The 22,528-nt window shown below is 42.1% G+C and overlaps 1 protein-coding gene and 1 long non-coding RNA gene across 5 annotated transcripts in view; one reads left to right on the top strand and one right to left on the bottom strand.

Annotated features, from left to right (window-relative positions):
* Positions 1 to 197: 197 nt before the first annotated feature.
* On the bottom strand, positions 198 to 18,118 carry bpnt2 (3'(2'), 5'-bisphosphate nucleotidase 2). Its single transcript, XM_044221139.1, has 8 exons — positions 17,496 to 18,118; positions 15,549 to 15,621; positions 13,688 to 13,834; positions 13,109 to 13,268; positions 11,120 to 11,215; positions 10,508 to 10,669; positions 6,381 to 6,515; positions 198 to 5,701 (listed from the first exon to the last, which is right to left on the bottom strand). Exons 1-8 carry the CDS (start codon positions 17,612 to 17,614, stop codon positions 5,559 to 5,561), a joined length of 1,035 nt encoding a protein of 344 aa, XP_044077074.1. The 5' UTR covers positions 17,615 to 18,118; the 3' UTR covers positions 198 to 5,558.
* LOC122887668 overlaps positions 18,017 to 22,528 on the top strand; it is a 7,231-nt gene continuing 2,719 nt past the window's right edge. The window contains exons 1-5 of one of the 4 annotated variants that reach the window (XR_006380583.1): positions 18,017 to 18,147; positions 18,439 to 18,898; positions 21,116 to 21,479; positions 21,951 to 22,040; positions 22,138 to 22,513. This is a non-coding gene — a long non-coding RNA (uncharacterized LOC122887668). Of the gene's footprint in view, positions 18,148 to 18,280; positions 18,899 to 21,115; positions 21,480 to 21,950; positions 22,041 to 22,137; positions 22,514 to 22,528 lie in introns of those variants that run through there. The other 3 variants (XR_006380585.1, XR_006380584.1, XR_006380582.1) reach the window with 3 other exon arrangements.

The raw sequence follows: 22,528 nt of genomic DNA, 5'->3' as shown, positions 1-22,528 counted from the left end.
TTCAAAAGTATAGGAAAAAACTGTTATTCAGACCTAAACCTCAGTGAGATTATATGTACCCGCCTTCATGAGGTTCTTATGTAACTAAAAGTCTATTTAGGCACGATTTTACTTTCATGCTCCACCCGTTGGACTCAAAACGTACCCTGTGAAGTCTTTCAACTACCTGCTACAATAAGACCAAAGGAGACAGCCCATACATCATGCACAGATGTTTTATTGGAACTTCACAGCAGAAGCAGGACGAGAGCAACTCAGCAGCTGCACAACAACCTGGCTATCAGATCGCACACGGACTAACCCTTCGCCCACACTAAACAGCCATAGAACAGCGTGGTACGTGGCAGGATAACCTAGAGCATAACCTTAGTTCTCACATCATTATCTACCACCTCTCGATTTAAAATGAGCATCTGGAAGATCTCGGGCACTTTGGCCAAAGAAAATGTTTGGGTTTAGGTTTTTACTTACAGCCTACTGCCATTCCACAAGGCCTGGATGTCACCGAATTTCTTACAGCTCAACCAGGCTAAAACAGGCTCCGAGAGAGAAACTGGCCTCCAAACTAAACACACCAGGACTCAACCCAAGCCAAGAAGCTAGAAACCTAGGAGTGATTTCAGTTTCAAGGCTCATGTGCGGGGTGTCACAAAAACAGCGTTTTTTCATTTGAAGAACATCTCCAAAGCGAGGCCATTTCTCTCTCTGAGCAACACCGAGAAACCGGTGCACGCCGCGCTCTCCTTTCTGGTCTCCAAAGAATACAATAAATCAGCTGCAATTAGGTCAAAATTCTGCCGCACGAGTGCAGACTAAGACCAACAGGAGAGCACACATTACACCTATTTTAAAGTCTTTACACTGGTTACCTGTTAGTTTTCATATTGATTTTAAAATGATTTTATTAGTTTATGAGGCACTATATGGCCTTGCACCAGACTACCTCTCAGACATGCTTTTAGTTTATGAACCGGGAAGAGGAAGGCCCCTCAGATCCTCCGGCTCTTCAGCCACGACGCTGCGGGCCGCTGGAACAGCCTTCCAGAGGATCTGAGGGCCGCTGAAAACACTATTTTTACACGTAAACTGAAAACCCATCTATTAAGTCTGGCTTTTACGTAGTATTTTCATAATTTTATGGTTTTATTATTTCTATGCATTTTATCATTATCTTTTTATTTTATTAATATTTTACTTTTCTGATTTTATTTCTTCTTTTTTTACTATCTTAACTATACATCTTTCATTGTTTAACTTTTAGTTTGTGATTGCTTTAGTGTGCATTAGTCTAAATCCATGTTTTATTTCCTGCATTTTGTCAGTCCCTTGTAAAGCACTTTGAATTGCATTTGATTTGTCTGAAAGGTGCTATTTAAATAAAGTGTGATTGATTGATTGATTTCACTTGCAAACTAAAGGGAATGTTGCCTGTCCTTATTACCTTTGCATGCTGCCATGTTTAACCAGTGACTGGTTTTTATCTGTGTGTGATTTTAGACGCCTCCTCTTGCTGGAGAGCTAGGGACAGGGATGTGATGACCATACCAGAACTATGCAGAGAAATAACACCTTATAGGTATAATATCACCTTTAGGTATTTCAAACAGCATGCCAGTTCTGTGGACATTGGTTAACATGAGTCCTGGACAATCAACGTGATTTACTCACACAGCTGCTAGAATTGGACTTGGCGAGATCCTGTCAAGTCACTTCACAATTCCCACTGTCAATGTGGTGATAAAAATCAGTTTTGCTTTCATTGTCACCATAAATCACTGGTCACTGTTTACTGTATCTAAACTGATCAAGAGTCTCTGACAGGAGCTGGTAACTTACAGTGGCAGCCATGCTGGCTCCACTTTGTTGTTAAATGCTTGAGGCTTAAAGGTGGATTATGCGATTCTAATCCAGTACACATCTTTTGGTCAGATTCAGTGAATATCTCCTCTCGGTCCGCTAGCTGAGCAACCCTCTGTTAGTTTCCCATTCACAGAGCCAGGGCTGAGTACAAACACCAAAGTGGCTCGGACTGGGCCACACAACACTATTCCAGCCATGATTTGTGCGTCAGGTGACGTTAAATGACTTGTCCACCTAGTTTGCCAAGATCTGCTGTTGTTGTGATGTTAGCTATAGCAGCAGGAGAGTTGTGAGCGTCGCTGTCTGGAGCTGCTGTGCTGGCTCTGGGAAACCGGCTCGTCCTCTCTGGCTGTTAGCTTCGCAGCAGCAACTGTAGGGACAGTTTGCTAACCCACAACCTAGCTAAGCTAACCCACAACCTAGCTAACGTTAGCTACATTACTTGCTGTGTCGTTGTATATCATGGTATTTGTCATGGTACTGGATTTCTCCAGAATCGCATACCCTACCTTTAATGAGCTGGTAATTATTACACTTTTAAAACAATAGGTTTCAGGTGTGTTGAGCAGAACACAGGGTGCCCCCTTGTACAATCTGACCAGTCTGTGGTCTACGCATTGAAAGAGTACTCAACCAATTTAAAAAGGATCTCAGTCCAAAAAAAAGATGGAAATCGATGCAGAAGAACCAGAGATATACTGTCTTTTTTTATTCCTGCTTTCTTCTTCCTTGTCAATACCTGGTGCCTACATTACCCACAATGCAATGTTGCCACCGACAGTTTTGAGATTTGGGTGCATTTTGCTAGTAGCGGCTAATGTACCCTCGTGCCGCTAGTCTCAAGCAGAGATGAAGAGCGGGCTACAGAGGTCTGGTAAACACTTCTTTCTGACGCCACACCTTCAGACATTTTTCCATTTTCAAACTTGACACTGACTCAAGTGACATCACTTGAGGACATTTATCAGACTTCACACAGCTCCCTCTGGAGACACTAAAGGCTTTATACTATTTTTTTTCCCCACACATGCAGTTGTACTCCCCAAGACCTGTAAACAGACTAAAATCGGTGGAGTTCCACTTTAATCATTATCTCTTACTCGCACTCACTAAACTGTTTCTTTCACACAGTACAGAACGAGCACAATCCAAGGGGAAGGGAGTGTACAGCATTAGTCTCCATGGGATTTCCATGTCACTGCAATGCCATTTAAACTGCTATTGCGGCATTACACTTGAATATTAACCATCGCTACCATAGCAACATCTACAAAAATCATGCTGAGTGCCGTGGCGAACACGCTCATCCTAGGACAATGTTGTCCCAAGTCCCAACCTCCAGTAGGTGTCACAGCTCTGGCTTTGAGACTGAAAGCTGCCTTCTGTTGTTTCTTTGAGTCAGGCTGTCCCCTGTTTAATGTCATCACCACACCAGCCTGATTAGGCCTTTAACCTGCTGACAGCGTCTCATTATCGCAAGTCTTAAGTTCATGTTGTATGAACATTTAACTCTTAGCCTCTATACATTTTTTTTTAATCTGTATAAGGTTATCAATTATACAACGGCTGCTTAGACAAACTGAACATAAACCAGGTCACTTGTAAGTGGAGCTTCTTCAAGACACTGACATGAGCTCGCATTTTGCTGGTGGTTTTCTTTCACCATTTAACACGGTTTCACAGCAAAAAGAAAAGTCTAACTTCACATCAGCGTTTGTTGTCGAACACAATACAAATGTTGGCTGTATAACGTCAGACTCACACTTATGGCAGACTGCTGGTACAGAAAGACCCACAGTAGTCTGTGGAGGCTGATCGAGCCAGATGACAAGTGTTAGAGGACCAAAGGTGAATCTAAACACAAAGCCATGCAAGTACATGTGTGCTTCAACACAGTGTACAGCCCAGTCTCTAACAAAATAGGACTAGTACCAGGCTCGTTGTTGCATGAATGACTTATTCAGTAGCAGAAATGGTTTGGAAACGTACCGGTCCAGCTCAGGTAAGTTTCATGGTTAAACACACTCTTCAACTTGACATTTCCCATGTTCTAGTTGTTTAAACTTTTTTTAAACATTTAATTCTTGGTGACATAACACTATTGAAACTAATTATTTTCTTCTGTAATGCCCATTCAGCAGACTAGTCAGTTTTAAAGTCACGAGTGAGACTGTACATATTGGATGGGACTTGTTTTTGTACATCGCTCTAAGCAGAGGCAAGACCACATGGCAATCCAGTCTTTAGTCTGGTTCCACAGGACCTGTTAACTGATCCTCTGCTCTTAATTCACTGAGAAATGCAACAGTCCGACCAACACTGCACGTACTGCAGAGGTGAGGATGATGTGTGGAGAAACAGACTGTGAAGGAGGAAGATAAAGACAAAATATTGTGCTGTGTTTGTGCATAAGCTCTTAGAACAGGAGAGTAAAGGAGACGTCAATCACAGCGCGGCACCACACCGGACAACAGGTTACATCAGTCAAAACTCAGATGAAAGACAGGCAAGAAACAACTACTTTTCCTCCAAGTTTCCCTCATTTTTCCCTTTGACCATTTAATCTTGATTTATTTGTGATGAAACATTCTTTTCTGCGTATTATCTGCAAACAGTTTAGCAAAATTAGTAAATCCGAGTAAGTCTGACCCCCTTGCCATGACTTGAGAAATAATACAGTCTAAAACATACAATTTCTAATGTTTTGAGTTGGACTAATTTAGACAGTTTCAGCAGCTCACCTTTATGCAAACACTTCCTCAGACTGCTGGTGGTTACTCTAGAAGAAATTGAAGGATTTTGCGTTTTTTTCTTTCACCATAATGAGCTTTGAGTTTTGCTTACTGAGGTGGTCCCAGTTTAAAACTCGCTCTGGCCAAAAAAAAAAAAAGGGGGGGGGGGGGCCTGAGAAGAGATGCTGTTTTATCAAAATTAGGTTTTCTTAACTTGAAGCGAGGATCAAATCAATGCAACATCATTGAGACCCAGGCTCTTTAAAATATACTACATGGGTCCTGACCAAGAGTTTGAGAGAGCTGCATCTACAGTGTGAGCAAGGACAACAAATACAAATTTACATGACTTATATGGAGTTAAAGAAAAGTGCCATGCCATGTATTCACTGTCAGTCCGAAGCTGAAATGCTCCATCTCTGCGCAACCTCACATGACAACTTTGAAGACAGTGTGAAGTGAACTGTTGTGGTATGATGGTGCTGGCATGTCTGAGGCTCACTGCTTCCTGTCAGGGTGAGTTTCTATCCAGCCTCAAATAATGATGACAGGTGGTCCTTTCACTAACTGAGCAGAGCTGATGTTAGCTTTAACGATACCGTGCCTGTCACTGGAGTATCATGTGATGAAGATGGGACAATGATGTCAGTAACTCCACAGGTTTTGTTGTAATGTTCAGCACTGTGCTGCTCAGTTTAACATTTCACTTTAGAGTCATGCTGTTGACCAGTGTTCACTGTGAGCATGTGTTTGTATGTATATGCATGATGTACCGTTTCTCCTAGCTGCATGTACGGGAGTGTGCGTTCAGAGCTATTGTGTCAGCCATTGCAGTTTCCAGTGGCGGCCATGTTGGTTCCAAAGTCCTGCTCAGTGGCCCATGCCAGCGACAGTGACTCCAGTCCATCTGATGCCCGCCGTTACCACAACCTGACCAAACCACCAATGGCTCTGTGTTCGTCTCTCTCAATGCTTTTCAGGGTCCCAGTTTGGCAGTCTCTCCAGTAAGGCCTTATGGTCCACGCCAACACTGGCCACCAGTCCTCCTTTGTTGACTGGCGCTCCACTGTAGTCGATGTCCTCTCCCTTTAGAGTTGTCATGTGGCCTCCTACAATCATGGTGATTACATGTCATTGGTACAGTGCACTACAGCCATTACGAATTCATTCATTCATTAAAGAGATGATGACGACACATTCATTAAATATTTAAAAATACAACAGGGCTCAGTATTTAATCTCATTTGAAGTATAACTGATATCCTGCTGTATGTTAGCATCTGTTTACGTGCAGTGCAAGATCTCTTATGTGTCTAGGAAACATCAATGCTGCACACGCAGTTAGCAGAATAAATAAAAATGTAAAGGCTTACTATGAGTGATGGCATCCTACACGAACACACTCTTTTCTGCCAGAGTCAGAACAGTTTTGGTTATTTCACAAGAGATTTCTGTGTGTCTGTGTTCTCACTTGGAAAAATGATCTGATGACATTTGTGAGGTTGTTTGCTTATGTTGCCAGTCCACTGTCATTTAAATCTCAAGGTCCCGATGTTTTTCATGTTTAACTCTTAATAAATAATATGTAAGAATGTTCTAACTTTGATTGTTTTTTATTTAGTCATGAATATCTAATGTTATAGAAAAATAATTAGGATTTAAAACAAACATTTCAGGGGCTTCTATACTGAAATGTAGTCCAGCAAACAGTGTGCCAACCAAAGGGGCTTTGTTAGTTATTTCATCAACAAGAAACCAAACACTGGAAAATAATAGTTGGAACGTTACCCAGTGCATTCAGTAGTGCTGCACCAGCACAGATGTCCCATTTCTTAATAAAAGTGATGTGGACGTAAGCATCTGCCTGGTCTATAGAACCCGTTTCACTTGAAGGCATCTCCAGAAGTGACAGGACCTTATATCCTGAGAGAGAGAGAGAATGAGACCACGGTCAATATGACTTGCTTCTTCTCTGCAACACCCGTGCTATAGCATGCTGATACGTAGTCAAAAAACAACAAATTAAGATCGTATGGTCATAAATCTCTTTGCTGCCTGTAACAGAGAGAATGCTGCAGCTGGCTGCCTTCCTCAGTATCTTTGTCTTTACTGAAGAGAACAAAGCCCATCAGCTTTACAGCAGTGTGTGTGTGTGTGTGTGTGTGTGGTACACCTATGCTTTTCCCGTAAAAACAAGTCAAAATGTCCATGAAAAAAGTGAACTGGTATTCAAATTTTCAAACCTGCTTTGTTTTAAAAAGGCAGACATGGCTACCAAAATGAACAAGTTTACAAGATTTATCGCAGTTTATGAAAGATCTGTTTGTAACATTTTAACATCAATAAATCACTTGTAATTTTACCAATGTGGTTTTTAGACATTGGTAAACTTACAAATGATTTATTGATGTTAAAATGTGACAAACAGATCTTTCATAAACTGCGATAAATCTTGTAAACTTGTTCATTTTGGTACATCAAAGTAAAAACTTTTTTCATGGACATTTTGACTTGTTTTCACGGGAAAAGCATAGGTGTACAGAAGCTACAAATACAAGGCTTGTGACCGAAGGGTCACCAGTTCGATCCTGGACTGGCAGGACAAATCTGGGCAGGGAAAGTGAAAAACAGCGTTTGCCCCTCCCTCATTACCACCACTGAGGTGGCCTTGAACAAGGACCATAACCCCAACTGCTCAGTTGCTAGCAGGCCAGACTGGTTGTACTGGGCGGTTCCAGGTGTGACTGTGATGAATGTGGTTGGGGTATTCCTGCAGAAGAGAGCTGGGCTTACTCCCCTCTCCATCAAACCTCTCTGTGGCCGACATGCTGCTGTAAGCGTACTGTCTCATTGTCAGTCTCCAGTGTTTGTGGGTTACTGGTAGCGTAATTTTGCTGCTCTAGCTCATCCCAGTTAATTTTCTTCGATTCTTCATTACAGCAGCTAATTATCTGCTATAATTGCTATTTAAACGTACAATAGTTCTGCTCAAGCACTCATAGTTCACACGCTATTCAGTTTTGCTAGCCACCGTTCTTTAGCTTAGCAGCTAGTGATAGCTTCTCTCTCCCCCTCTCCTGCTCTCTGTTGTTCGGTGAATCTAAAGTTAACACAAGAGGAGTTATACATACAAACGTAAACAAAAACGCTGAAAAAGCACAACAAAATGAGAGAATTGAATGTGGACTCTTAAACATCGGATCTCTGTCATCTAAAGCTGTACTAGTGAAAGATTTACTATCAGAGTATCATACTGACTTATTTTGTCTTACTGAAACCTGGCTGGGTCATGAAGAATATGTTAGCCTAAATGAATCCACTCCGCCCAGTCATATTAATACTCATATTCCTCGAGGCACCGATGAGGTGGAGTTGCAGCCATCTTCGACTCAAGTCTATTAATCAACCCTAAACCTAAACTAAATTATAACTCGTTCGAAAGCCTTGTTCTTAGTCTTTCACACCCAACCTGGAAAACACGACAGCCACTTCTATTTGTTACAGTGTACCGCGCTCCTGGTCCTTATTCTGAATTTTTATCTGAATTCTCAGAGTTTTTATCAAGTTTAGTCCTTAAAACAGATAGAGTAATTATTGTAGGTGATTTCAATATTCATGTGGACGTCGATAATTCTAGCCTTAGTACTGTGTTTATCTATTTATTAGATTCTATTGGCTTCTGTCAGAGTGTACATAAACCCATTCACCCAAGGGCTTTCAGCCAACTATAGACCTAGAGTATATCTAACCTTCCCTTTCTCTCTGAGATCCTTGAGAAAGCAGTCGCCCATCAGTTGTGTGACTTTCTACATAATAATAGTTTATTTGAGGATTTTCAGTCAGGATTTAGAGTGCATCACTGGACAGATACAGCACTGTTGAAAATTACAAATGACCTTTTAATTGCATCAGACAATGGACTTGTCTCTGTACTTGTCTTGTTAGATCTTAGTGCTGCGTTCGACACCATAGACCATCACATCCTATTACAGAGACTGGAACATTTAATTGCCATTAAAGGAGCCGCACTAAGCTGGTTTAAATCTTATCTATCAGATCGATCTCAGTTTGTACATGTTAGCGATGAATCCTCCAAGCACGCCAAAGTTAGTCATGAAGTTTTGCAAGGATCTGTGCTTGGACCAATTCTAATTTATCCTTTAACTCCCACATGAAACAAACTTTAAAGGACTGCCTTCGTTCACCTACGTAACATTGCAAAAATCAGGCACATCCTGTCTCAAAATGATGCAGAAAAACTAGTCCATGCATTTGTTACTTCTAGGCTGGACTATTTCAGTTCTCTCTAGTCAATCCAGAATGCTGCGGCATGTGTACTGACAAGAACTAGGAAAAGAAAACATATTTCTCCAATATTAGCTTCTCTGCACTGGCTCCCTGTAAAATCCAAAATAGATCTTAAAATCCTTCTCCTCACCTACAAAGCCCTTCATTGTCAGGCACCATCGTATATTAAAGAGCTCATAGTACATTATTACCGCACTAGAACACAGCGCTCCCAGGATGCAGGGTTACCTGTGGTTCCTAGAGTCTCCAAAAGTAGACTGGGAGCCAGAGCCTTCAGTTATCAAGCTCCTCTCCTGTGGAATCAGGTCCCAGTTTGGGTTTGGGAGGCAGACACCATCTCCACATTTAAGAGTAGGCTTAAGACTCTCCTCTTTGATAAAGCTTACAGTTAGGGCTGGCTTAGGTGAGTCCTGAACCATCCCTTAGTTATGCTGCTATAGGCCTAGACTGCCGGGAGACTTCCCATGATGCACCTCTCTCCTCCTCTCCCTCTCCATCTGTATGCATTCTTATCCCATTTATGTTACTAACTCAACATCTTCTCTCTCCCGTAGTTTTGTTCTTTCTCGTCTCTCCTTCTGTCGCTTTCAGCAGGTATTTCTGCCTCCGGAGCTGCAGAGTCTGGATCTATCATTGCGGGCCACCTACTGCCCCACCTACCATTATTATTTAAAAATTCTATGTGGAATTTGCATTGTGCTACTGTATTCTCTCTCAACCGGCAGCGGCAGATGGCCGCCCACCCTGAGTCTGGTTCTGCTCGAGGTTTCTGCCGGAAGTTTTTCCTTGCCACTGTCGCCAAGTGCTTGCTTATGGTGGGAATTGTTGGGTCACTGTAAATAATATAAAGAGTATGGTCTAGACCAGCTCTATAGGAAAAGCGCAATAAGATAACTTCTGTTATGAATTGGCGCTATATAAATAAAATTTAATTGAATTGAGTGAAATTTCCCTGAATAAATAAAGGTTTAAAACTTGAATTATACCCGTGTTCCATTTAGGTGTCCCAGTAAGCCAGAATGCACAATACCAAGGACATGGAACTAGTGCATCTAAATGGAATGCAGCCTGTGTTAATGTTATTAATAACACCTGTGTTTGACAAGTTAAAATGTCCACTGTGAAAAAAGCATTGCAATAATGTGGGCTCCTTTCATCCTTTAAACCAGTCAAATTTCACTAATGCATAGCCTGCCACTGATGCCCAGTTATTTACTGTCAAACTAGGTACAAGATGTAAGTTGCAACATTTAGCTAAGTAGATATTTAGCTAGCTGGGGAAAAAATGAGGGTCAGATGACAAATAATAGATCACAAATGGCTAAAATGGTGAAAAGACCATCAAAACACCTAAGAAAAAAGTGACAGGTGTGGGAGAATCCCATTTCAAACTCAGACGCAAGTCTATGGATTTAGCTCTGTAAGGTCTTATCTCACACTTTAACATCTCTAAACCTATGTCTTTTTAGACTGAGAAAGAAATTGACAGTACAGTTAAAAAAAAAAAAAAAAAAAAGAGTTAAACAGTTTGTTTTAACTTGATATCATAGTTGCAGATATAGCCTTTGAGCTTCATCTGCACATGCAATACTTAATTCTTTACTCACCTGCTCCGCCTGCTTCTATGATTGTTGTGCTGTTTCCCAAAGCATCCTGGATAAAACTTCTAACTTTTCCAGAGTGGGAACGTGATACAATCACCTTTGGAGGGCTGACACTGTACGACGACCGTGGACGCATATTTGACCCCTGACCTACAAACGCCCAGGCTGGGGGAAAGACGAAAGAGAGAGAGAGAGACACGAAGGGAATGCAGGAGAGAGGGAATAAGTTCAAAACGTTTTATTTTGTCGACCAACATCTTAACTATTAAAGCTCAAGAAAGCAAATTTTAGAGTTTCTTCCCCTAAATGGCAATGTGGCAGGACGTGTGATCCTTTATGAAAATAAAAGGACAAGAAGGACATAAATCTTATGGTTTCAAGAAAAACCTCAAATGTCTTCTTATGAGGTTTTCTAGAAAGTGCAAAGCTCATGAACTAACTTGAAGTTTAGTGATTTTCAGAAAAGAGAAAAATTATATTTATGTCACAAAAATGTCAGATTATTATTCAACCAGGCATATTTTGTAAGCCACAATTACAGCCTAACCATGAAAAGTTCAAAATGTGGAGGTTTCTTGTTCAACACAGTAAAGTTGTGGAAGCACACACACTTACCAGTGAACCCAGTGAACGGCTGGTGTATGACCCCAATGACTGGTTTACCATCTACAGCCACACATACCATTGTAGTCACATACTTCACCAGATTCTCTATGAAGGGAGAAAGATTAGCAGATAAAGAGGGAGGGCAGAGTCGAGAAGAAAGATGGAAAAAGACAGGAGAGACAGTCAGAGGATGAAGAGAGAGGAAGATAAGGGAGATGAAAATGAGGTTAATGAAGGATGAATAGAGGAGACCAGAGGGGAGAACAGAAGATACAGAGATAAGTGTCAGCGTGTCTCTAACATGTGGAAATCCATATTTGCGTCTTATAAAGCTTTCTGTTCTGAATTATAATAAATAATACCGTACTAGTGTTTGAAAGAACAAATTGAATTCTTAGTCTAACTGGGGATTGAATAGGTATACATGAACAAGGAAACTCAAGGAAACCTGTGAACAACAGTGGTTCCCAACCCCAGGGCCTCAGACCAGTAACAGGCCACAACATTTGCTACTGGGCCACAAGAACATTATATGATTCGCCAAAATAAAGCATAATAATAATTACATAACTTTATAGGCTACCAGGCTGTAATTACCTTGAAATTGAACTATTTGCACTACTGTAGGTCATCTACACACGAGGTAATCACCCAAAACTAGTCAATATGCATGTGCGGTGATCTTAATACTGTTTAAACTAGCTATTTAACAAGAGTGAAAAACAAAAACATTGCAAGTTTGAGGGGTTTTTCAGAGGACCTAGGGGTGATAAAAGGTAGGCAAGCATCTCATTTTTAAAATGCAGAATCTTTCCAGGTCATTGACCTCTACCCAAAGTGAAATACCTGAGCAACTGAAAAACTGCTAAAATCTTTTCCGACAAAACTGCTCATCACCATCTGGTAAAAGTGGGACAGACAGCCTGGCTGACAAAATCTGCATAAATGCAGGTTAATGACAACAGCTGTGTAATAGACTACATTGACAATTAGAGAAGATAAACTTTACTTCCACACTGTCAGCTGTGACTGGGCAGCTACAGACACAGCTGGTTACTTTGCTGATTGACAGCCCTCTCCAGTCCCCTCCTGCGCTCTGTGATCACCCATACTGTGCTTTAATACAGCTGAATTCACCATTTAGTTGTTCTCATTTACACATTTTTCCGTTTCAGTTGTCAGACAACGGAACAAGTACAAAATAGTGATTTAATCCAACCAAATACTACACGTTAGCCAGCATCCTGCTGCGCTGATCATTATTTTATGATCATGACGCTTGACAAAAATCAACTTAAAGCCACTTTAATGACAAAATAAAGCCAAAATATTGACTTTCTGTCGCCTGTGTTTGAGGCGACAGAAAGTCCTTTATTTTAATGGCACACAGCCACGGCCCTCACTGGGCAGCTCACGTCATTGTTTTGCAAAGGCTCTGTTTAGCCCATACACACTGAACCACTGAGCCGGTGTTTTAAGATTTATACACTCAGGCAACTGTTTTGGAAAAGCTCCGTTTTTGGCAAGAAACACAGTTTTAGTCTGGGTGGAGGGCTGAAACGGACAGACAAATATGCGTTTCCAAACTGTGGACATACTCCCAGTGGCTGACAGAGCAAACATTAGCTCTGCTGGGCAGCTCCCGGATGTGTGAGATTAACTGGATGAATGTTAAGAAGGTGTTGCTGCAAAGAACCATGCGTGTTCAGTCAACTTTCTGTAGATAATGGGAGAACAAACATACTTACTGTACCAAACCTCACATATTCATTTAAGCTTCTTTTAAACTCGACATTTTACAATGTACCCTACACTGCGAGTGAGTCCAATGAGCTTGACCTGTGAGGATAAATCAAAGCTATTCACAGCTCAACTGCTTGCTATATAAGAGGAGCAGCACAAGATGTACCTCAGTGACAGGTGGACATATTATTGTCCAATATGTCTTCTAAAATAATCATGGAAATGAATATGGCTTAACGTCAGTGCCGTGCACACCTGTGTATTCCTGTGTAGCATCTAGAGGATCGATCCACACAGTGATGCTCTCAGAAGGAACGTCCTTTCCCCCCTCTATCTTGTCTAGTATATCAGCTGGAATGTCCCGGCTCCAGGTCGCAGCCTTGTCCACCATGTTGTCATGTTCCTCGCTGTTCACCTGAAAACAACAACATGCAGATAGAAACGTCCTGAGTAGTCCTGTGCCTTAGGCTTATTCTAAACTTGAAATGCTATGTGAAGGCATCTCACAAATAAGCTTTCCAGTCTGACTCTAATCTAACTGAAGCAAGTACAGGAAAGATGAGAGCGCTGCAGCAGGTCCACCTCTAACATCAGATTAAAGCCTTGCTTCTGTGGTTTCTAGCTTTGTTGCTAGTTCATGACAGTTTCTAGTTTGTGATTTAACTGTCTTAGATTCGTGGAAATGGTCAGAGATGAGATTGTTCATCCTTCATCTACCAAACTGGTATTCTTTAACAACAATTACGGACTGAAAAAAAATCAAGAACGCTGCAACAATGACGCGAAGTGCAGAATAAAAGACCCCTGTACAGCAGCCACAGCGGTTGTACTCACCGTGACGTCAGGGAAGGTGTTGCTTATGAGGTTAAACATCTTTCTGTGAGACTGTAGGTCACCCATAGTCAGAGGCTCACTGGCTCCCTCCCTTGTCTTGCCCTTTGACTTCTCCTTCAGGTCATTTTCATCACGCACCGTCTTTACCTACGGAGGGAAAAAACAACTCTCATCCCACATGCTGATACAGTTTAAGGGCCCCAGATGAACCCAAATGTACACCTGCAGGTTCTTTAGAGACAAGAGTCAAAATAATATTTAATGTTTCCACTACAACGTACACTTTAACTGGTTCAGAAGGTTGCATTTAAGGCGTAGCTGTAGGGTTGGGCCGGTCAAGCGCCAAATGTGGGTAGATTTTCCATTTGGCAAATAAAATCTTGTTACTGAAAGTGCAATAAAAGCTTTGCAAGTAAAAAGCCAATAAAAGGAATTTATCAAAACATTTAGCGCCTTAGAACTGATGAATATGTATTTTAAGGAGTGTCAGCCAGAGAGCGCATAAATGAAGGATGGAAAGGAAAAAACTCTTATTTAACCACACTATTTACTGCCCAGTGAAAGCAAGTTTTAATTTAGACGCAAATATAAAAATTTGTTTTAAATCTACCTGGTTTGGCCTGCCTTAGTAAATCGGGGGTAGGCTTGAGCAGTATCAAGGTATACCAGGATATTTAGAAATCCCGAAGGTGAAAAAGACAGTTGCTCCTCTTTCTATTAAACTGATTCATAGATGCTGTATTGAGGCGATGCGCTGTAGTGCACAGCGCGTGCCACCAGAGGTCAGTCTCTACTGTTGGAACAGGCAGCTGAGCTGAAAAAGATGCCGACTGCGAGTGTTGGGGATGATGTTACAAGACTAGTAAAAAAGAAAAATGCCTCTGCCCCTGTTCGGGAGTATTTGGGGCTTAGTCCCGATGATAAAGGTGAGCCAGCCAACACGGACGGAGCTATTTGCCTCAAGAAAGTTGTGGCTAAAGAAGGTAACACCTTGCACGTCATCTCCCACTGATGTGTTAGTATCCTCCACGGCAACAATTGCCCATCGTGTGGAAGAAGGGCGCTTATCTCCCATCGATTCATTATTCTATGGTATTTAAACCCAGCAAGACTTGTCTAAGTAGGCTAACTGCATATTAGACACACAGCACTGTAGGCCAGACAGTGTCATACATGCTACAATGACTTCTATCACCAGCAGCTCAGCTGTTTGGGCTTTTGGGTTTGTTTTTTTTACACAAACACAGTCATATGCTGTACACCCCAGTGAAATATAAGCAGAGTATGAAAAAATAGCTACCGCCCAAGCCTATCAGGGGGCGACTCTTTATTGGTATCGCAAGACTGAGGATTAAAACTTACCTTATTATTAATATTGTAATGACTAGAGGAAACTTACTGATTTATTGTCACGTCCTGGCTGTTAAAATCCCAATTTTCCTAATTACAGTTTCATTAAACAGTGGAAAATGGGCAGGCAAAATTGTGAATATGATTGTTAAGTTGCTGAAACTGAAATGGTAAAGTTAAAAATAAAAATCATAATTTTCCGCATTGCAGCCTAGCTTTAAAAAAAGGATAGTACCTTTATCGTAATCATTTGTAAGTACTGAAATAAGTTTTTGCAAAGAGGGATTTCAAAAGAACTGTAAATATCACTTTTTTCTGCTAAGTCTCGGTATCTTCTGTCACCCTGCTGTCTTTAAACAGGCGCCTACCCCGATCAAACAAACTCAACAAAAAAAAAAAAACACACTCAGCGAGCTATTACCAGTGAGTTACTTTATAACAGTTGTTAGTTAAATGTCTGTATTATGACAGCATTTGTTCATTGAGCTGTGGAAAAAGCCAGCGTGTTTACCTCTCTGCCACCTAGTACTGCAGCCTCCACAGAGACAGCCAGCAGCTCCCTCAGATCCACTTTCCTCCGCTGTCTGCAGAGACGAAGGGACAGGACCAGGAGTGTTAGCCTCAAAACAGCACGGACTGAAAAAAGCTTGCACCTTTCTTCACACCACACCTGGTGAAACCATATCAGCCTCGTCAGCTTTTGGAGGGTGGATGAGGAAGCAAAGTTTGGACACTGCCCCCCGTATTTTTGAAATGAAGCTGATATTTTGTGCTCATATTCATTATCTCACAATAAAACCACTGTCATGTCAAACCTTCAGTGTTTCCCCACAGACCTCTGAAGGCCAGATAATGGTAATGCTTCAGGGTCAGCAGCAGGGCTGGGGATGTGTTTAACTGATACTCCCAGAATCCTGCCCATCTTGACTAAACAAGATTCTGTCTGTGGCACACCTTAAACCTGTTTCTCAAGTTGCGCCTGTATTTCCTAATCCAGGTAGCCAAAAATCACGTGTCTTTGCTCTTTGTGTAAAATGCAAGCTGAATATGAATGTATTATTTTGTACAGATATATAAAATATTAGAATGAAGCATCAATGCAATATATCTCCTTGTACAAAATGAGCAAGGAGACATGCCTTTCCTAGCTACCATCTTTGCTCGGATTAAAAGTCACTATTTGGAAAACGGGTTAAAAATCTTTAGAACAATTTTTCATCCAGATGGTAAAATGAGTTTTGGAGAATTCTGGAAATTCCTTCAGAAAAGAAGGACGTTTTCAAAATGACCTTCTGGATTTTTCAAACATCAGCGGGTGTTTATGTTTAGGAAAGCTGAATTCTTGACAGCACATGAGAGGTGCAAACTTAGGCTTCAGTCGAGCACCGACCCTGAACCGTAACGACGGTGGACAACACTGGCGGGCAGATATCAGGTTTACATTACGAGGCCAGAGTCCGCCTGGTGAACATGCAAAGGCATACAGTGATATGACCCCGGCTCCATCTGCACCAGCAACATCTGCAAGCTTGACAGAAAACACCTCGAGCAGTAACGATTAGTCGATTATTCGATTGACAGACAACTGAGAAAATTAATTGGCAACTATTTTGATAATCGAATAATCGTTTGGCATTTTTTAAGCAAAAAAGCCAAACATCTGCTGGTTTCATGCTTCTTCAGTGTGAGAATTGTATGATTTTCTTTACATGATAGTAATCTGAAGCGCTTTGAGTTTTTTGACTGTTGGTCAGACAAAACATGGCATTTGAAGACCTCTGGGAAATTACACAGGGCATTTATCACTGTTTTCTAGCACTGTATAGACAAAATGATGGGCAGATTAATCGATAATGAAAACAATCATTAGCTGCAGCCCTAACAACCTGCTAGAATATTAAAATGTAGAACATCACTCATACATCAGACTGGATACTTGCTGAAAGGTAACGGAAATAATCTTGATTTCTTTCAGGGCATCAAACTTATTGTTGTTTTCACTTTCCAACCAGCTTCATTAACACTGAGACAAGCAGCTGGTCAGTTCCAAGTCCAGCCCTGCAGCTGCAGGGACAGGGACAGGGGCAGGGGCAGACAGGGACAGGGGCAGGGGCAGGGACAGGGACAGACAGGGACAGGGGCAGGGGCAGACAGGGGCAGGGGCAGGGACAGGGGCAGGGGCAGACAGGGACAGGGGCAGGGGCAGACAGGGGCAGAGGCAGGGACAGGGGCAGGGGCAGACAGGGACAGGGGCAGGGACAGGGACAGACAGGGACAGGGGCAGACAGGGACAGCCAGGGGCAGAGACAGGGACAGGGGCAGACAGGGACAGCCAGGGGCAGAGACAGGGACAGGAGCAGCTGCAGGGACAGACAGGGGCAGAGACAGGGACAGGGGCAGGGGCAGACAGGGACTGCACCCAGTGCTGCAGTGATGTATGGAAAGAGGAGAGTCTGACCTGAAAGCAGCCCAGCGGCTGGAGATGACCCCCGCATACAGGTGGTAGATGACACCGACTCCAAGCAGGCAGAACACCGCCACACCGAGCGGTGACAGCCGGATACCCATCGGAGCCATTGTCGCAGAAAAAGACTCCCTAAGTTTTTGTTGGATATTAATAACACAAAACCAACCCACGAGCTCAGCAGTGCCCACAGTGGAGCAGACCGGAGAGATATACGCTCGTGTTAGCTGACGTGGCCGTCGGCGGGCGCTCAGGTTCGGATAGATACGTCGACTGTTCTGTGGCAAACGGCTGAAAGGCGAATACACTGAAGCTGTCAAAGAGTCGGCGCACGGGCTTATTTTCTTCGATTAGTTGGCTAGCTGTTTAGCATCGTCCGAGGTCTGTCTGACGAAATTCACCGAATAACCGACAGTCGGTTCTGTCTGTAACGACATTCCGTTAGTAGGACAGCTGGACCGTGGTGCGTATTCTCGCTGTTAACTTGCTGAAGCGAGCCAAGAGTTCACTGGTGTCGAAGGCAGAACGGAACAATCACATCTCTGTTCAGTCATTTTTCCTCCCTGACGTTACGTCCCCAGCTCCGAGGCCACGGCACGCGCTCCGCTTCTCTTCCGGGTTACCACAGCTGTCGTCATCAGTCTGGGTTTGTTTTATCCGTTCATTTTTATACCCGCTATTAACGGAAAAACGAATATTTAATTGAGACTAGAAGAAGCTATTACATAGGAATAAAAATATGTGTAGCGTGAATTTTTTACGTTTCTGTTCAAAATAAAAAAATACTCAATATACAATATAAACAAACTAAAAAGGAGCTGGGTGTTTAGGACTTTAGATTAATTAATACTTTCCCCACTTGACATAATATGGAATCAGTAGAGCTAAACATGTAAAATGTATATTTTTAATGTACTTTTTAAAAATATGTTTTTAGATTTGAGCCGGACTCACGATGGACCGTTTAAAACAAAGATCAAAATCGATGCAGCAGAACCAGAGATATCCTCTTTTTTATTCCACACATTCCTCTTCCCTGTCAAAACCCGGGGCCTACATCACCCACAATGCAACTCGACAGTTCAGTCAGAGACTTGGGTGTGCTATGCTAGTAGTGGCTAATGTAGCCCCGAACCGCTAGCCTCAAGCAGAGATGAAGATTTTCACGCTGACTCGAGTGACATCACCTGAGGTGATTCATCAGACTTCGCAGCTCCCTCCGGAGCCACAAAAGGCTTTTCTACAACTTTTCCACGTATGCAGTAGTACTCCCCAGACCTGAAAACATCCTTTTATGTGGAGAAACGGTGGAGTTCCAAGTCTTTCTTGTGACTGAATGGACTGACCCTTTAAAACAGTAAAGGCACATGATAAAGGAGGGACTGAGTGACATTAAGGTAGCTAATGAAGCTCAATTATATGTCATATGTTTCTTCTTTAAAACACACATTCTCTGGAACTATTCGACATTCTATCTGTGGCACAACAGAGGCCTGTTGCACCAGCTGTGTGTAAATTCAAATTTAGTTAGCTTAGCCTAGTTATAACGTAAATTATTACTAAGTTGTGATTTATGCATTACTAAAATAAAAGCAGTTGCACCACGGAGATAAGTTACAACATAATTCTATTTCTACAATTAAATAGTTACAAATGCCCCACATGCTCCTAGGGAAGGTGTAAATCATAAAATGTCACAAATATATTCATTATAAGCTAATGGTAAAACAGCAGTTTTTCTGCACAGCATCATTTTTTCATTAATTGCCATTTTGTATCGCAGTAATCCAGTAGAGACCTAATTTATTGGTATGATATTTCAATATTGATCTAGCTTACTAAGATGTGCTACGATGCCAAGTGGCTCATGCCAGCCAGAAAGCCAATACGTTACGGTAACCATGACGATGTCCAAACTATGCCCAGAGTAATCGTAGAGCAACCAATTTTAGCAGCTGATTTAGTTACAAACTGACAGTTACTAAGCCTCTAGAGTCGACTTTACACCCTAACTTAGGAGAGAACTTCCACGTAGCTGGCGCAACCCAGTGCAGGTCATTTTTAAATCAAGTTATTAGCAACCTGACAACCTCCCCTTAATAACTGTTAATATGTATGGCTATAACTCTAAATCTGAGAATGACAACCTTCTTGAAACATTAGAGAAACAGATTCAACACACTCGTAATAACATTCCAAATTGTGGTATAGCAATAGTTGGGGATGTCACCATGATATTAGATCATAATATGAATTGTTGGCCTCTACAAGATTCTACTTCAGTGAATGAAAACTTAAAGGTTTTTATGCCAAGATTTAATTTAATTGACATATGGAGGAATAACAATCCTAACATAAATGCTTTTACTTATCATAACAGAAGTGCCACCAGACAGTCGGGTTTGGACTTTTGGCTAGTCTATCTAAAAATATGAACATTGACAAGATATCAGCTGACATTTTACAGCACCGTTAACTGATCACAATGCAGTCTATCTCTATTCCTTTACACTTTTCCAATACTAAGGAATGTAGAAGCGCTTACTGAAAGCATAGTTTGCTGTTACTAAATGCTAAACACATATGCGGCGCGACCGCGGAGGCAGAGGGTTCGACCGCCCCAGGGCCCGTGTTCAGTAGGGGCCCCTACTGAGCTACCGTATTTCCTCATATTATGACCGGGGCCGGCGCGTTTATTTATCTCAACTGCAGGTGGTAACACGGCTCTGCTTGAAGCAGGCTTGTATTAGAGGTTGAGGTAGGCCTTTATTTGGAATTCCTGTATTTGACTAGTGTAATTGATCATATCGCTGCAGCAGACAACGCAGAATGAGCGGCAATTGGACACATTCCAACCCTTTTATGATGTTCTACCACAGACTGTATAAAACAGCATTTAACACGGGGGGGCAAGAATTCTAAACACAGTGGCAAATTACAGCTGGAGTCAAGAAATGTAACAGCCACCTCACCAATGCTTAAAACTATTAACCAGCACAAAAATGACAACTACCAACATAAACCACCATCCTCCCGTCCCCCCCGACATCTGGTGATATGTCGCTATGGCGAGGAATTATATAGACCGGGACGGCAGGCGTGCCTTCCTGGGAGGGTGAAAAATTAGCTAACCAAAAGCAGGTGATTATTTTGCTTTGGAATGTAGAATTACAAACCTTCCAGCTACTCTGGCGGGAACGTTAGTTTTTGATAGGGCAAGGTAAAAAAAGACCGGAGCATCAGCCGCAAAGTGAAAATATTCAATAAACTGAGACAGAGAGAGAGAGACATTGAGAGGAAGAGACAGAGGTAGAAAGACATGGCAAGGGAGAGAGAGAGAGAGACATGGAGAGAGAGAGAGAGGGAGAGAGAGAGACATGGAGAGAGAGAGAGAGGGAGAGAGAGAGACATGGAGAGAGAGAGAGAGGGACATTTTACATTTAGACTTTCACTCTTATTACTACCTTTATTTGCATATATATTTTCCAGGTCCTCAGGCTACGGTAGCCAGGAGGAGCGTTGCTGTGGGCAACACCACAGCCAAGATTCTTCCGCTCTGTTCTTCAGCTCCACTTAAGCGGAAAGCAATACCACCCCTCTTTCCCTCTTTTCAGGAATCTGAAATCACTTCCAACATGGCAGCTCCTGATGACTCCACCTACCTCCCCAGCATGTCTAAATTGGTTGACACCACCAGTAAACAGGAAGTTAACTTTGATTGTTATAGACCTTTGTTAATCTGACATAATAGGAACATTCTCTTCAACATTTTTTGATTTGATGCTGATGTGAGAATGTTGTTACTTCACTATGAAGGTGAGAAATTCAAAATAATACACTTTGTAACAAGTCTTTTTTTGTTGCCTGTGGTTTTCTTCATCAACCAAGACACCGCAGGACATGGTGAAGTACTTGGTGTACGAGGAGTGCCTGCTTGAGCTTTTTAAAATCTGCCCAACCTGCTCAAGAGTCTGCAAGGTAGGAAGCTGTATCTCTTGGTGGTGATATGAGAGCCGACAGTCCAGGCCATTGCGCAAAGTATGGCTCATACTCCATGATGGATCTCAGCACAAACAAAATTGTTGATCGTACAGGTAAATACATAGAATAGAAAATGCACTCAGCAGAGCGCAGAGTTTTGAAGTCTGTACTTGTTAGAAATGTTAGTGTCCGTATGGAAAAGGAAGGGCTGATCTGTCGGCCTGGAATTTCTTGAATGATCTGGTGTCAACGTAGCTTCCCTGTTGACAGACCGACACACCCAGGTTCAAAAATTTGTCTAGGAACAGAAACCAGACATTGACCACTTTTATGATGTATGGCATTTATGTAAAGGTAGGATCATTTTGAAAATGTAGTTTATTGATTATTTGTAGCACAGCTAATCCTGTGCAATATTAACACCCGCTGTAGAAAAAAATGTAATACATCTTTTTAAACTGTTCTCAGCACTCACCAAGAAGGTGGATGCCGTCTCCAAGGAGAAGGACTGCACCAAATCAAAATGTGGCAAAAGAGCATCAAAAATCACCTCTACTGGTCAGCATCCGGTTCATCCAATGGAGAGGAAATGTTGGCAAAATGGAGTTTCCCCTCGGGGATCAATAAAGTATTTCTGATTCTGATCTCTTCTCAGCGGCATCCAGAATGTGCATGTCCATGAAAATCCACTCTTCCCCAAGTGCCTCCACCCTCCTTCCACTGACAAAAACAAGTGGCTGAAGGCCAGTATGCCACTATTCAATAGCAATTATGTCATTTAATTAGAATCCTGTAATATACTCTCAGCTGCTTTGCATTCATCATCATCTTTTATGTATTTGTTATTCTCTGTCCCCCTCTAGCAACAAAGGCCACCTACAAGCTGGAGAAGGTGCTAATGAACAATCGTGTTCTTGGTGATGTGAAAAAGCTGAGCCCTCTCTACCAAACATCTGCCTTGGAGGGGTTCCACATGATTCTGCGGTTCCACCAAAAAACGTGGCCTTCTCATACCTGGGGATGCTCTGCAGGTAAATTGTATAGTC

Source organism: Siniperca chuatsi, linkage group LG13, assembly GCF_020085105.1.
Source record: "Siniperca chuatsi isolate FFG_IHB_CAS linkage group LG13, ASM2008510v1, whole genome shotgun sequence".
In the NCBI taxonomy this organism is placed as follows: Eukaryota; Metazoa; Chordata; class Actinopteri; order Centrarchiformes; family Sinipercidae; genus Siniperca; species Siniperca chuatsi.
This window is presented reverse-complemented; position numbering and strand designations above follow the sequence as displayed.